Here is a 16,554-nt window from a genome sequence, read left to right on the forward strand (position 1 = left end):
AAATTTTAAGCAACACCATTTTGGACACTCCCAAACACAGCAGGCACTCAGTAGATTTACAATCACTACCACAGGCTTCTGCATAAAGAAATGCAGCTGCAGCAGCAGAGTAAAAACTGCTGGCAGCTGAATACCATGATCTCCTGACACTGATCACATTATTCTTGCTTTCTAGCAGCAAGAGGAAGAGCAAGTTAATCATCTAGATGCAGTGGTGCTAGGAGAAATCCCATTTTAAAACCCTGCTGTAGTAGTGTAAGAACGGGAGCAGTAGATCAGCCTGCACTCAAGTGCAGGATAATCAGCACGTGCTCCCGCAAGGCAGCCCTCACTGTCCTTTGAAGAGGGAGCCATTAAAGAACGTAACTGGAAATCAAAGCAGCCTCAGATAGAGTATGAGCACACTCAAACAGGACTTTCAAAATGAAACCCAATCCCAGCAACTTGTCAGGGAGACTTTGAAGGCAACGAACAGCCATTGCCACACCAGTTTTGTTGCATTTTACTTGGTGTAATTTAGCTGGTGTCCTGTTACCGATTTAGGGACAGAAAGCACTTATATGGCATACATAATGCTCTCAGCAGCTCTGATATATGCTTAAAAGCACCAGAGCCAAAACCAACAGCATGCCCCTATTTCCCACATCCCTAGGTCTTTTCCCACTCCACCTCTCTGAGCCACATCACCAAGGGTGAAATGCAGGGTCTTTGAAGGAGGGGAAGGCACGCCCCTTGCTCTGCTCATGCCGGCATTGCCAAGGATGCTACTGCTTTGCAAAAGCAAAGCCTCAGCCATCAAAACCTCAGCCACCAGGAGAAAGCATCCTTTCAGTATCAGACACATAGGAAAGGCTGCTAATTCTCACAGCATCTGTCAGTGCAGCATTTCCAATCTAAGGCCTTGTGCCATGCCTACAAATCTCCCCAGCTCACCATCAGCAGCCTCACAGCTCAGCTGCATGGAAACCCAGGCTGTGGGTCCACCCTGATCCCCATGTCCACCTGGCACCTGCTGCACGCCCCAGCCCAGGCTCACTGCTGCTGCACAGGGTCTGTTGTCAGAAGTCAGAAACCTCAGTGCTAAAAAACACAGTGGGAGTGATTTCTCCAAGCAGAGGCTCAGACTACCGGGGAATGGACTGTTGATTCAATGAAGCCTGACCTACATTTGATAAACTTTGGCGATAGGTGCAAGTCTAAATAGAGTATGTGTGCCAAATTGGAGGCCCACAGCCAAACACAGAACCTTTGTGGTGTTTCCAGTGGACTCCAGCTCACACACAGTTACTCTACCACAGCTGTTGTGATGTTGCTACAGTGGCTTTTCCTCTTCTGACAGCATTTCACCTCTGTTCCATCAGAAAAGATAACTGAATACATGAATTGTTTGGGACTGAGCTGGCATCCCCACACAGGTGCCTCTGTGCTTTACTCCTTAAATGATATTCACAGATGCACCAAAGCCTGGGACTCGTGCAGAGAGGGGCTCTTTCCAGTCACTCATAATGCATTCCCCTGCATGCATATGATTTGGCAGAGCACAGTGTATTTTATATGCCATCCTGCAGCATGTGCTGCACCCGCCTTGTTTTTCAGCTAAGTTTGCTGTCTGCATCTACTTGCTTTTTTTTTTTTTTCCCTCCACCAAGCACAGCTTTTTGTAGGACTTAAAGTACCAAAATGCCAGTGAGTTTGCCAAAAGCTGTTATTTAAAGAAACCCATGCAAAAACTTTTTAAAAACTAGATAGTGGGAGGACAAGGCTCCAAGAAGAGATCCATGTTCTTGTTTCTGGACTCCCACATTGTAGAGAGGCTCTGGCCATAGCAGCACCCATGGAATGCCTTCAGGGGAGCACCTCATCCACTAGGCTGACATGTGAGAGAAGACCTGGCCGCTTACAGAAATACTCAGCGGATTCCCAGAAGCTGGGTTACAGGTGCTATTCAGAAAACTTTCATCCTAGACTTGGAATACACCTGCTGGGGTTTTATTTAGCATTTTTGGCTTGTGGTAGAAGTCACTACTACATATTGCTATCAAGGTGCTCTGAAGGCTAAGTCCTTGCCCTGAGGAGCTACGACAAAGACCTAATCCCCTCAGCACTTACATCTGTGGCACTGCACAAAAAGGTAAACAAGTACTTCTCTGTTCAAGCATCTGCTGCACTGAGTCATAAGCTGTTTCCACATTAGTGGAAACGAAGCAAAGCTGGGCTGAGAGGAGAGACAAGTGTGCATGTACTTATTACATATTGTAATGCATAAAGTGTAGATCTGCATTCTACTTCGGCAGATCAGAGTGCTCAGATGTTATTACTAACACATTGTAATTATCTTTTGTCAGTGATCACCAAAAGCAAGGTCTGCCATGTGTTAGAAGTCTGCTCCAAAGACCTTATACTCTAAAAAGATCTTTTTATGCTGCCAGCAAGGGAGAACAACTCAGAAATAGCTGAAGGCTGCTGAAGTACAGGAAAAGAAGTATTGCCAAGTTAAATGGTATCTCTAGATGCTTTTTGTCTGCAGGTATCCAGCCCAATCCAGTTGTGTTTAAAGTGACAGATCAAATACTATCTGATCAAGAAATATTTCCTAAGTAAAAGCTTACCTAACAGCTCCAGAACTAGCTTTGAGAAAGTAGATTTGGACCTTTTTATTTAAGCATTGCAATTGTGACATTTTTCTTTTTGATACTTTGTGACAGACTTGCTCTTTTTTTTGTCCCTCTCCTTTCATTTATGACCCTACTGTACCTAGCAGTGATTAAAACATCCCCTAGTGAAGGAAAAGCTTTATTGAAACTAATAGTTTGTAGCTGGAGCTTCCATCCTAGCCAATATTCATTATAGTTTGTGGGTGTCCTTATTTTTCTACAGAAACTAACTACAGGTTTTACTGCATCATCTGTAATAAATAAGCCTTCTGCACAGAGTAACATATCTTGCCTTAGTCAAGCCAAACAGAAAAGACCTATTAACGCTCCTTCCTTTGGGTTTTGAAATAAATTGGACAAGTTGTCAAAGAAGTGAGCAAACACATTGAGTACTGCTTTTCAGAAACTGACTGATGGAAGTTATTGGGAGTCAAATACGACAGGAATTTCAAAGCTGATAAAACATCTCCCAGGTCAATCTATCAAAGTTTAAATGCACACCTATGCTTCAGAAAATGCTTTCTTCCTGTCTCAAGGCTTCCTAATAGAAGTTAATGGGTTTTAATCTAACTCCTTGATTATTTTATTTTTTTTTTTTGGCATCCACCAATTTCACAGGAATGGGAATAGACACCAGTATTTTCATGCAGTCAGACATGTCTACAAGTGCAAGTTTGAGCATCAGGTTTAAACACATTGGAAAGCTTTTAGTTTGCATATTACTACTAAATCCTTAAGGAGTAGGTCCTAAACTTAACAGGTTATATAGGTGAAGTTTTCAAAAGCTGGTGAGGATTCCCTTCCTGACTTTTACTGCCATCATATATTAGATATCCTCAACAGAACTCAGTTCGTTTTCTTGGAAATGAAGGAGATGTCAGAGCACTTAAAGCCAGAGTAAGAGACTGCAAGAAGCTTAATTATTGTCTTGCTTCCAGGCACAGATATGTGAGTTTGAACACCTCTGGGTTTAAAAAGTCTTAGACTAAAACAATTTCATAAGAAGTAAAATTCAAGAATGGAGATTTGCTATCATGACTTCTGGCTACCAGGGAAGACAGCAAAGCCCCTTGAGAGCAGCACTATATATTGCACTTCTTTGCCTCAGCCATCATAAGTGTCCATTTTATTCTAGGAGGTTTTAATGACTGAAGTATTTATGCTTCCAGTTCATCAACTACTTCCAAATTAATTATGCATTTTATATTTCATTAGACTATCACCTGACCCATACTTATGGCTCACTAGGAATTTACTGGAAGAAATATTTTTTGTCCTTTAGCTTGAGTAGAAAAGTCACATTAAGCTCAAACACTCAAAACCCACATCCAACGTAACAGAGCCAAAATGCTGCACTGTGATAAAATATGGCTTTTGTCAGGGAAAAATAACCTATTCATGGAAACTAAGTATTAGAAATGCATTAGAATTTACCTGGCAGAGCAGACAACTCAATTTATTGATGTTAAACACAGGCCATCCCACATTCAAACAGCTCCAGTTTCCTCTGCTACATCAAGGCAAGACTTCAGAAACTGGGGTCTCACACATCAGTGGTGTGGATTTTTTTGGGGGGGGCTTTTCTAAACTGAGTGCCCCAAACCCCACTGCAATACACTGGCTCCAAGCTATGCTCCGCTGAAATTAATGCAACAGTTCCCCTCAGCTCTGCTGTAGGGTCATGGACTTGATTTAAGCTGTAAGCCTTTCTGCCTCCAGTTGCAAATACATGCAACAAATACTTCAGTCAAGGTCATGTGCAGCATCTCTTCAGAACTAGAAGAGCCTGCCGGTACTACTCCATTCCTTCTCAACAACCAGGAGCCGAGCAGCTGCCAACGAGCCCTGCATTCAGCTCCCCACTCTGAGCCCACTGACAGACACCAGCCCTGGGAGCCCCTGTGTGGGGCTGTCTCATCTCCCACTCTTCTGGAAGCAGCATTTGCATACAGAGAACAAGAGCCACACCGGGTGCACTGCTTAGCATTGCGTGTCCTCCAGGCACACTTTGTCCTCTGAGCTATCTCCAGTGCTAATTTATTACAGCGTTCAAAGCAGCGGGCCTCCGGCAGTCCCTCCCACAGGAAGCTGGCTGACTCATTTTTCCACACACTGTATTTTTCTCTCCACAAGAGCCAAATGCTTAGGTCAAGAATAAACCACAAAAAAAGGGAAGCTCATGTTTAAGCACCTCCTAAAACACGTTCACAATCCACATCCACTTGTGAAGTTATTTCTTCCAAACAATGAACATACACATTACACCTTGCCAGAGTTGCCCCCTCCCCCCCCCCCATATGGCACACAACTGTCTTTGTTTTTGCTGCGAGCAGCTGTTCCTAATCCTGTAAGATGCTTTAGCCTAAGCTAGTGGTTGTTGACTTCAGCCAAACAGGTATCTTAGTACTCACTGACAAAGAAGATGAAGACCACCGTTTTGTATTCATTCCCTTGAGCTCTTTTCCAAACAAACCCACATATATTCACTTTATAAACTAGTTGTATCAAGTAGTCTTCCAGGAAAGTTAAGAAAAATGGCATTGCCAGAAAACCATTGACTGTCCACTCTTCTGTACTTGGTGATGCAGTAAGAATTCACTATCCCTATTAAAAGGATTTTTCAAGGACACTTGGAAAGAAAAGGAAAAAAAAGGCAGTACCTTATTATGTCGGGGCATTAACAGCAGTTATCTCCAGCAGCACTTCCAGCTCTCCAGCCTCAAGAAACATGGGAAGCAACCAAAGCCAGACAACATGAGCACTTTTCCCCTCAGAACAGGCAATCCAACTTCAGGCTGAACAGAATCACATTTTCTGGAGGTTTTTACCAAAGAACTAAACATCTGTGCTCCCACAACACTTCCCTATCTCAAAGGGCAGGTACAAGCCTAACCCCACAGAGAAAAAAGTACCAGCTGTGCCCTGTTCTCTCTTATAGCCAGCTCCCCCACTGGCCTCTGCCTCTCAGGTGTGAAGCATCTTAGCTGATGATGCGTTAACCCATTGCCATCCACTGCATCACTGGGATGTGCTGCAAGGAAACCACTCACGCTCTGGGTTTGTTTAGTTTAAAACTCAGGTAAATAGGAGTGATGTTAAAGGACAAGTTGAGCAATTAACTGTTTGTCCTATAGAAGGGAAAAAATGAAGAGAGGACAGATCTGGAGCAAAGACTTTTCATTTTCTTGCAAGCAATAAAGTATCTTATTTCTAAAACACCATGGCTGTATAAGAAGTGCAGATTTGAGTATGGGATGCCACTGCTCTCCTTTGTCTCACAAAGGCCTCTCAAAGTAGGTTTAATGCCACAGCTAAGAGACATTTCCTAACAGTAATGTCTCCTAAGCTTGATGCTTATAAGAGCAATTTCAGTGCTTCGTCTCGGTTACCAGGCTCCTTGATTTGGCAATTACAAACCCTCATCCTTTAGGTCTTTGATTCCCTTCTTTCTTGATAGGTCAATTTTGTACTAAAAAAATGGTTTCTTCTTTAATCCATCCATTCTGTTGTCAGTATAGGACCGCTCAATCACTCTAGTTGGGCCTGTGCCCTACAACATCAGTCTGTTAAGGGAAGGCGCATCAACCTGTATGGCCATAACAGATGAGGTCAGGCAGACTGCCACATAGTCAAACCCTTCTGTCTAAGCAGATATGGATTTATTGGCTCCTCTGAATAAGGAGAAGGAATAACCAGGAGGAGACCCTCAATGGCATAAAGACCATTGCAGATAGCTGGGCATGAGGGCATATGGTATGAAGGTGTCAAGTGCCAGATATGCAGTAGTTTGCCTGAATTGCACTGAAAAAGGTAATAGAGAGTGCACCACATTCTGTACACAGTTTCACATAGACGTATGATTTCAGTGCCAGGACCCAGTGAGGACAATGCAGACTGGATGCTGTATGCCCCTACCACGGCCAGCTCACAGATCTTACCTATGTGAAGGAACTGAGGGTCAGAAACAAGATCACTGGGGAGTGGGCTGATGGGTGCAGCGGCAAGTTACAGAGGTGGTTCCTGAGTAAAAGGAAATCTGTGTTAGAAAGTAAATCATACATGCAATACGTAAGCAGATATACTCACTTTGGTTACTAGTATCAAATCCACCTGCTAGACTGCTTATAGCTTGTGGGTATATAATAGATATATATATTACATACTGATACCCTAGCACTTTCACAGTGTAAAAAAAACAGATTTTCTAAAAAGGATAGCATGGGATCAATGCAAACAACCTCTGTTGGATGTTTACAAACAAAATATTTTGGAAGTGTTGCCAGTTTCCTAAATTCTCATTTTCCCATGTAACTTGTCTGTGTGGTAACAGCTCTCACACCAGGACCAAGCTACTACAGACTTTGTGTGGTTGAATTCCCCAAACTTGGACAGTAGCAGAGCAAGGGACGAGGCAGGGAGAGGAGGATTCAGTCCCACCATGTCATTTTTCAGAGATGGGGACAATGCTGGCCCTGGTCATGATGAGCATCGCTCCCCAGATCCAAATGGCCTGCTCTGTACTGGGGAGCAGCGGGAAGAGGTCCTCCAGAGAAAGCTTAGCCATGTCTTCCCATGTGCAAAGTGTGTAACTGCAGATTACTGATAAAGCTAATAAAGTTGATAGCTGATAAAGCTAATTGTGTGCCTGTGGTGGGTTCACCTTGGCCCTGCCAGCTGTTCTCTCACTCCACCACCTCCACAGGACGGGGGGGAGAAAATAAGATGAAAAAGTTTGTGGATTGAGACAGAGACAGAGACAAGGAGATCACTTACCAATTACTGCCACAGGCAAAACACACTGAACTTGGGGAAAATTAATTTAATTTATTGCCGATTAAAATAGATTTGGATTGTGAGAAACAAAGACAAAATTAAAGCAATAATGCTCCCTCCGCCCTCATCTCCCATGACTCAGCTTCACTCCCTCATTCCCACCTCCTCTCCCTCCCTTCCCTGAGCCACGCAGGTGGATGGGGAACAGGGGTTGTGGTCAGTCCTTAATGGTTCCTCTCTGACACTTTCACCTCACACATTTCCCCTGCAGCATGCATCCTTCCCATGGGCTGCAGTGTCTCAGGACAAACCTGCTCCGCTGTGGACTCCTCCATGGGTGGCAGGGGAATCTTGGCCACAACACCTGCAGCACCATCTACCATCTCCTCCTTTTCCTTCTCCTCTTCCTCTTCCTCTTCCTCTTCCTCCTCTCCTCTCACCTCAGTGCTCTCAGGGCTGATACTCACATTTTTTTCCTCACTGCCAGGCAGCCTTTTGCCCTCTCTTACCAGAATTTCCCTGAAGCACCACCAGCTTGCTGAGGTGCTCAGCTGAGCCCTGAGGGGAGGCTGCTGTGGAACCTTCTGGAACCAGCCGGAACCGGCGGCCTGGCTTCTCCTCACAGCTGCCCCTGCAGCCCTGCTGCCAGCTCCTCAGCACAGATGCCTCCTAAAATCTACCCCTCACCTCCATGAAACACATACTTAAGAATAGTCATTACAATCTACCCTCATCATGCAACCTTCACAACGTTCTCTTATGTCATCCACCACAGAAACGTTTCCCCACACCAAAATCAGCACAGCATGGCAAAGGTGGGCAATGTACACACTCTGTGCAGGTCCACCCCTCCTCCATATACCACCTTACAGCAACAAAAAGAAAATCCCCACTATTTTCCCTGTTCCTGGCTATGCCCAGTCCAAGCTTTGTCCGTCTCCCAGTCACTGCCTTTATCTTGAATTCCTTGTCTGGTAAGTGATCTCCTCTACTGGTAAGTGATCTCCCTGTCTTCATCATAACCCACAGGCTTTTTCACCTTATTTTCTCCCCCATCCTGTGGAGGATGAGTGAGAGAACAGCTGTGTGGGTGTCTGGTCAAGCCACCACAGCAGCATTGCCCTGACGGGGCTGTTGTGAACGTCGCAGGGGCCATCCCTCAGGGAGTCCCTCCGTGCACATCAGTCAGCAAGTGCAAACCAGAGCCCTCAAAAGGTGATGAATAACGAGTGGTGTGTGGTCGCTGTCACGTAAGCAGTTTCCTGGATAGAATAATGCTTCGAATAACAATTTAAATTTGACCTGAATTTAAAGCTTCAATAAATATCTCTCAAAGATGCCCAGACTGGGCAACCTCAAGGTATGCAAAATATAGATGGCTGTTTATGGTGTGCCAGGAGCTGGACAACAGCCATGGCCTCACCACTTCCTTGGCATGGGTCAGTTAGCTCAGAAAATCAGGCTTCCCACTGCTGCTGGCGGGCACCAGGGTGCTGCCTGTGGTGGTGGGAGAGCAACCCCAACCCTCCCGGGCCTCCCTTAGCAGCCAGATTAATGGTCTTTATTATTATTATTACTCTAAAGCAAGATGTTTGTAATTTTCTCCTTTGCTTGCTTTTCAGTAGCCAAATATATTTTCCTCCATCTGAAGAGCTGGGAATCCAGGAACCTGGAGCCAGAGTAGGCAGCGATTAGTGACTGGAAGTGTTAATGGTACCACAGTGGGAACGGGGAGTCCCTTGAACTGAGCTATTAGCAAATTAATAAAAGGGGTAACACGCTCTCCTGAGTGTTACAAATTTAGCACTAATTAGGGTTTCTTTTCCTTAGCTATTTTAGGCAAGTAAATCTTCAATATCCTTTGTTAAATTTGAATCATCTTGTTTGTAGAAGTAAATCATATGGCAGCACTGGTTTCTTTACCCAGCTACAGTCCATTAGACTTTTTGCATTCTCTTTTTCTTTCTGACATGACTTATAGCTGGGTATTTTGTATGCAGTTAGAATTCTTTAGCAAATCTTCCTCCAAAAGAGGGTTTTCTTTTCATGAAACTAACCTGCAGGCCATTCATTTCTCACAGTCCATCCCAAATGTTACAAAGCACCCCTGTTGACAGGAGCTTCAGTGCTCCAGTTTACTTACATTTATTTTATTTATTTGTCTTATATTCCAGATGTTAAACCCCATGGAGTTATTGTAACCAGTACCCATTTTCCTGCCAAATATGTACACGGTTTCATGTGTTTTAGCACTCTAGAATTAATAAGGAGAGAAACTTACCAGCCTTGCAATGAAAAGAAGTCCCTAATTAGAGCAGAGACCAAAATGTCCTGCTCTTCCTTTCGTCCTGCATTGCCCAAATCTCATCTAAACCTTGCCTGAAGTCCAGAAAACAAATCTCACAGTTGATTGAATATATCTAATTGTGAATTGATGTCTATGCTTTTGCAGATATGTTTCAAACACTGCCTGGTGGCTGTGTTGGCTAATTTTCCTATACCCAGGAAATTAATTCTTTCTTAACTACAGAGAAAAGCTACGATATTGGGTGATATAAGTCTGCCCTTCCAAAATGAATTTTACTTCACTCTAACAAAATCAATGTATTACTAAATGGTTGATGTAACCACAAAAAGGTTCTAACTTTTAATGTTTAGGAAAACACTGATGGGGAAGAGAAAGCACTACAGTTTGTATAATAAGAGCAAAGCCAGACTGGCTGAGGCAGAATAAATCCACTTCAGTTTAGCAGACATGAAAGTCATAGCTTATTTGAGCAATGAATGGAAAATGTAGATAGAAGGTTACATCCTCTGATGATATAAAATAAAAGAGCATGTTTGAAATAATCAGTAGCAGGCTCATGTTTTAAAATGCATGTGAATGTATGCACACACCTACAGAGGTGTGAGAACAAAGCAGAGACCACATAAAAATATATCAGAAAACCTGCAGAATATCGTACACTGTCAAAGTGGCTATCTATGTAATATTCAAATTTACATGAAAATCTAGACTTTATAATCAATTAGAAGGGGTAATTTGACAGCAGTATTAATAACCTCTGAAACAAATGTAGCATGAAAACTCTACAGCACTAACTGTAGCTCAGCTCAGAAGACTTTTTCTTTCATACAAAAACTTGTATCTTTGAAAAAGGTGAAACTAAATGCATCAGCTATTTCCCTGCCTAGAGAAACAAACAAAAAAAAAAAAAGTTAGGATTTTTCCTCATTCTCCTGTGAAGGGAAACACATGATGCAGTCATTTCTGTTTATTTCTGTTAAACTATGGTCAGGGATAGTTTTCTGCACTCCATGAGGCTAAAGAAAATGTTATTTTTACTTTTCTCTACTGCAATAAATAGGATGTGAACAGTGTAGGTTGAGATGACACTGTGACATGCTGTCTGCATTAGGGCCCTAGACACTAGCAGTGAGTTCTTTCTTCCCTCCAGGTGGGCTAAAACTGCAGGAATAAGATGTGTGAGTGTGTAAGCTGAACAGCAAATCATTCCAGATGATGATTTAAAGCTGGAGAATAGAAACCTTACAGTCCTGCAAGCAGCGCAGTACCAGAAAGGACCTTTGAGGTCAATTCATTTCCTTTCTGTCATAGGCAGTCCTCTGAAAGAAACTGCGTGATAAAGTGATCCAGCTCCATCACAAAATTCATTTTTGCTACCATTCCTCCTACTGTGATGGTGCAGAAGGAGGAATCCTACTGCAACGCCTTGGAAACTTAGAAACGTTCCCATTCCCAGCCTCAATATACTCTTACACAGTTTATTCACATCAGTTCTGTCAAAACTGTGCTTCTGCTTAAATAGCACTTCTCCCTTCTGTGTGCTAATCCACGATATATTTATAGGGAGCCCACACTCAGCAGTCATTGCATGAGATAAAACAAGCCAGCCTCTTTTAGACTCCTTTCATATAACAGATTTTCCATGATCACCCTTTCAGCCCTTCTGATCTGAGCACAGGGACCAGAACTAGCAACAGCAGCTGTATGTTGTCTTACTAGAGATTTTTGCAATGCCTTTACATCCCCTTGTTTCTTACTGCTGTGTTGTATGTTTGTATTGTCTGTACATAGAATTGTTCTAGCATATAAATTGTGTTACACAATTAACCATCAAATACTGGTGTGTCATCCGGTACCACTTGTGCTCCTTGGGAGTGTGGTCAGCATCTTGCAGGCAAAATCCTTTGGTGCTTTTCATCTGGTGCTTTTTCATTCCTGATAGCTCCTGCAGCGTATTTCAGCATGAAGATGTTTCAGCAGTCTCTACAAATGCAAGTGAATCATTCACAGAAAGCACAATCCATCCATCTTCTTTAGTGTCACCAATTAATAGCAGTTCAGGATGCCTTGAGATCCATAGCTGCTTAAGGGAAGAAAAATAACCACCCCCTCCCTATAGAGCTGTGCTGTCACTGTGTTTTGTGTGCTCTGCCTGTGCAAAGAATCTTTATTTAATAAATAAATGGGGGAGGCAGAGGGAATACTCAAAAGCCTCTGTTGTGAGGCTTTAAAGAAGGTGAAAATACTGGTTATGCTGACATAGGATAGGAAGAAAACTGAAAATCAATTGGTAGACGAGATTTTTTCTTATTATAAGAAACTCTTTCTTGTTCCAGCAGCCAGTGGTCAGAACTTGGCTGATTTCTGCAGCCATGTTTCTGTCTCCTGCTGCCCCTGCAAAGATTGTGTTGGGGTAGCCACAGTTTCTCCACCTGATGGAGGCGGAACAGCCTTTTGTCTCTTGCTTCTGATTTGGATTAATTTGCTGCAGGCTGCAGAAATTAAGGGACCATTTTTAAAAGAGATAGTGTCATCTCTATAGGCAGCTCAGGCTGGATCTGTGTTCATTCCTTAAGTCAGGAGCTGTCAGAACAAAGTCATTGCACCCTTTGGTAGAGCTGCTGCCTTGGGCTCCCTGTCAGCCCGGACCCACATTTGATGGACATCAGATAGACTCCCAAACCTGCCAACAACTGCTGACCCCGCTGGGGGTTTTCTCTCCTTGCCCCCATCTCTCCCTCCCATCTTATCTCCCTGTTTGAGGCATGGGGCCGCTGGTGGCATTCACCATTGGACATACAGTTCTGCCTGTGCCCTGAGCAGGATGGCAGTGCCACATCTTGAGGGGGATTAATTCACTTCCAGCTAATCTGCCAGGGGGGAAGTCTGTGCCTAAGTGTAATGGAACCTGGTGGAGGCTAATTAAACAGAGAACCATCCATTTCTGCTATCTCATTAGGGATTTGTCATAAAAACCTTATGTTCTCCTACAAACCTAAACAAGTGTGTTTGCTGTATAAAAATCAGCAGTGAAACTGTCCAGAGGGTAGTTAAATGTCTAAGCTGTCATTTATACAGCCTGTCTGCAGCCTGGATCCTGTAGGTAAGGAATGGCCTTTCCGCTGTCCTCAAACCACCCCACATAACTGGGGCATCCCTCCTTCAAAATGGGAAAGAGGGCCAAGCCCAGCGAAGCCACACTGACAGTCATCTGGAGTGGATGCTTCTCCGTCTGGCCCTGCCAGGAGCCAGGAATCAGAGGCAAAGGGCACTTGTTTTAAAGCTGCACCAAAGATGTTCAGAGGTTTAGAAGTAAATCCAACAGCGGTGTTTTCTGGGGTCTGTGGAGATTGGCTCCCTCACTGCCTTTGTGAGCAGCCTGCTCGCCTCCTCAGCCCCAGCTGGGCTACTGCTTATGAGGAAAACTAAATTCCCTGTGAGGCACAGGAGTCATCATGTTATTTTGCAGCAGGAGGAAGTTATGGGCTGTGTCCCTGTGCCAGTCCTGTAGGAAAACTACATGGTCTAAGTGGCTGCTCTCCTCAGCCTGTGTTCAGGATGAGCTTTTTCCTGGTCCAAACTCTACAGGCCGCAGAGTTTCTGCCAAAACCAGGGGTTGTGCAGAAGTCATATGGGGGCAGGTCTGCAGACTTTCCCCTGTGCAGGAGGAGCTAACTGCCATGGGACAACCCCCAGGGTAATGCCACCTGGTTTCTCCTTACAGGCATCTGAGGTGGAGCGGCAGCTCTCCCTGCAGGTCCACACCCTTCGGGAGGACTTTCGGGAGAAGAACTCCTCCAGCAGCCAACACATCGTGCGGCTCGAGAGCCTCCAGGCTGAGGTGAGTAACTCATGCTCAGCCTCTCTACTTTGAAAGGCAGCCAGGGCTGCTCCAACCCATATAACAAACCACTCGGAACTGGGTAAACAAACCCAGTTGCTTGGGGTGAGCAAGCAGGTTGGTAGCTGTGGTGCAGAAGACTCCCCCAGTATGGACTTTTGGTGCAACACAGAGCTGGCCAGGTTGGCAAGGGCCAGCTTGTACTGCTGCCTCAGGCACAAGCACAAATGAACAGATGGGAAGGATCATCCAGGATCTTAACCATAGAGTTAAGTCTTGTGGGGCTGCTGTCTGTATCAGCTTAAACTCTGGGGCATGGTGGGAAGGTCTGCAAGGTTGTTCTTCTGTTATTCCTCATGCTTGCAAAGAAAGCAGCAATCCTCTCCTGCCTCTCAGTCATGCATGCGTGAAAGCAAGGAGCCCCTGCCTGTTTAGCTCTGGTACATTAGCAGGGATGATATTGTCTTCCTTTTTCTTTCCTTCCCTGATGGGACTCACTGGAGCTAGTGGGGCAGATGTTCAACTCTACCACCCTGCCGCTTTTTTATTTTTAAGCTATCAGGAAGAGCTTTTCCTAAAATCTCTCAATTTCTTCTTCTCTCCTGCTCCCACCTGCTCCCTGCTGGTCCCTCGCCTTCTCTTCCCCTCCCCTTGGTGTGGAGCAGCAGGTCCTTGAAGTAAGTATGGAGGCTTGGAGGGGGGCTGCCCGCGCGTGCATCCCCATCACCATGCATGCCTGTCACCGTGTATGCCTCCCCTCACCTTCTTCCCGTCTCTTGCTTTCCAAATCCCTCTCCCCTGTTCCTATGGCCCAGGGCCCTCAGCAGAGCAACAGTTTTCTGTTACGCAGTCATTCACAGGGTGTTCATTACCGGCTTGGATACCAAATACTTACTCTCAGTACAATCTCTGTATTATACCTCTTATTTTTCTTGCACCCCTTTTCTCCAACCCACACAAATCATGATGGTGGTGGGAAGAGATATTTCAGAAACCATTAGTCACCTAAAAGCAGCTTTCTAATACCTACAGCAGCCTTTACCCTGCAGAAATAGCAAGGCCACACACTTTGCTAATATTTCTTCATGCAACCAAACATTTCCATCAACCTGGAAAGCAACGAAAAGACAGGGTCCCGTAGAGGCCAAGAAAGCGGTAGGAATTTGCTGAATTAGTCTATGGCCCATGTTGAAAGGAGTTGAAAGGAGACCATAGGGAATATTTACGGTTGTACTGAAGTGGTGAATGGCATACATAGTCCCCAAAGGTCCTGTGTGCACAAATATGGGAAAACATTCCTTTTTCTTCATTAAACAAGAAGTGACCTTGGCTAATGCTGATTCATCCTGTGCACTGTTCCCAGCTAAGTGAATCACAGAGGTTTTGTTTGGCACATTGTCCCTCTTCACCTAAAACCGCTGCCCTTGACAATTAAAAGAAATGAACCAATTTTAAAGGCAGCTGAACACTGGAAACTAAAAATAAGCATGGCACAGAAAGGAGTCGTCATGAGTGGAAAGAAAGAAAAATCCCTGATGAGGGCCTGGGGAATGTGCAGCAATTAAAAAAAGTGTGCAGGCAGTGCCATGGCACAACCCCATGGGGAGCAAGAGCCCAGAGGCTCTCCCTGCACTGTCCAGGGCTCACACAGGAGAAAATCCCACCTTTTACTCAGTCAGGGGCAGGCCAGGAAAAGTAACTTCTCTCATTCTTGCAAGTTTTAGAGTACAAGGGATAGACAGGGCCAGGCTCCACTTTATCCCTTTGGACATTCCTGCCAGCTCCTTGGCCTGCCAATGCACAGTGAGACCCTTTGGAACTGCCTCTGCAGTGTGGGGAAGAAGTATCTATTCAGGCCCTTCCTAAGTGTTAAACCACACACAGAGGTACTTTTTCTCTCGCACACACAGGTACGGTATACATGCATACATACTTTTTGTTTTTTTCTGTTTCATTGCTCTCATGGAAATGTGATTTCCCTCCTCTGCACTTCCTGGAAAGCATGGGGTCCAACTCAAGCTCTCATTCCTCTGCAGATCAAAATGCTGACGGACAGAAAGCGGGAGCTGGAGCATCGCCTTAGTGCCATGATGGAGGAGAACGACCTGCTCCAGGGAACTGTGGAGGAACTGCAGGACCGAGTCCTCATCCTGGAGAGACAAAGCCATGATAAGGACCTGCAGGTGAGGAGACAGCAATAAGAGAAGGAGGAGCAAATGAATGGGGAAATTGCATCAAAAATGTAGTTTGGGGTAAAATCGATAAGGAAGATAATGAAGAACTGGGAGACAGAACAACTGAAAAAATAAAATGCAAGGAAGGAAATGTAAAAGGAACCGGATAGCACTGGCTGTGGTCATATTACTTATTTTTTTAATAGTAGAACTGTCTCTAGAAGAAGCTCCTTTACACTATTCCAGGAAACAGTAACCAGCCTTGTGGTTGTCACAGCTCAAGCAGTTTCACAGCAAGCCAACTCACCAACCATCATTCTCTGAAGAACAGGTTGACCTGTCTGCAACTTTGGGCCTCTTAGTGGAGAGCAAGATTTTACTTCTCTTCTGCGAGCTGACAACCACTGTACCCCCAGATTTCCAAAACAACATGTCTTTTTTTCCTCTCCCTAGAGGAATGAGAAACCTGCTGATGTGTCAGACAGCACTGTCCTCCCCAGCATCCACAGCCCTGGTGCGTTCAGCTCCACTGCTCGCATGACACCTGGCTGTGCACCAGCCCCATGCACAGTTTCTGTGCACAGAAGTGGCTGCTCCCCCTCAGGCAAACTGCAGCCCAGTGCTTACAGAATTATACAGTTGGGTGACCACAGATAAACCCCAAAACAAATCAATGCCAATGTTGCATCTTGTGTGTTTAAAACACTCCATTAATTCAGATTGCAAACCAGTGAATTAGGGAGTTTGACATCTGAGTTTTGTGTGTTAGGATTTAGCTGATCATTATGTTTATATTTCTATATA

At 44.6% G+C, this 16,554-nt stretch overlaps 1 protein-coding gene across 1 annotated transcript in view; it reads left to right on the forward strand.

Moving 5' to 3' along the window:
- Positions 1 to 16,554, forward strand: part of BICDL1 (BICD family like cargo adaptor 1) — a gene marked incomplete at its 5' end in the record, with an annotated part of 47,590 nt that overhangs the window by 18,516 nt on the left and 12,520 nt on the right. Inside the window, 2 exons of the mRNA XM_082773721.1 lie at positions 13,460 to 13,576; positions 15,613 to 15,759. Of these exons, the coding sequence (XP_082629847.1) occupies positions 13,460 to 13,576; positions 15,613 to 15,759 (264 nt within the window). The remainder of the gene's footprint in view (positions 1 to 13,459; positions 13,577 to 15,612; positions 15,760 to 16,554) is intronic.

This window comes from Aythya marila (assembly GCF_965140915.1).
Source record: "Aythya marila genome assembly, chromosome: 17".
Classification (NCBI taxonomy): Eukaryota; Metazoa; Chordata; class Aves; order Anseriformes; family Anatidae; genus Aythya; species Aythya marila.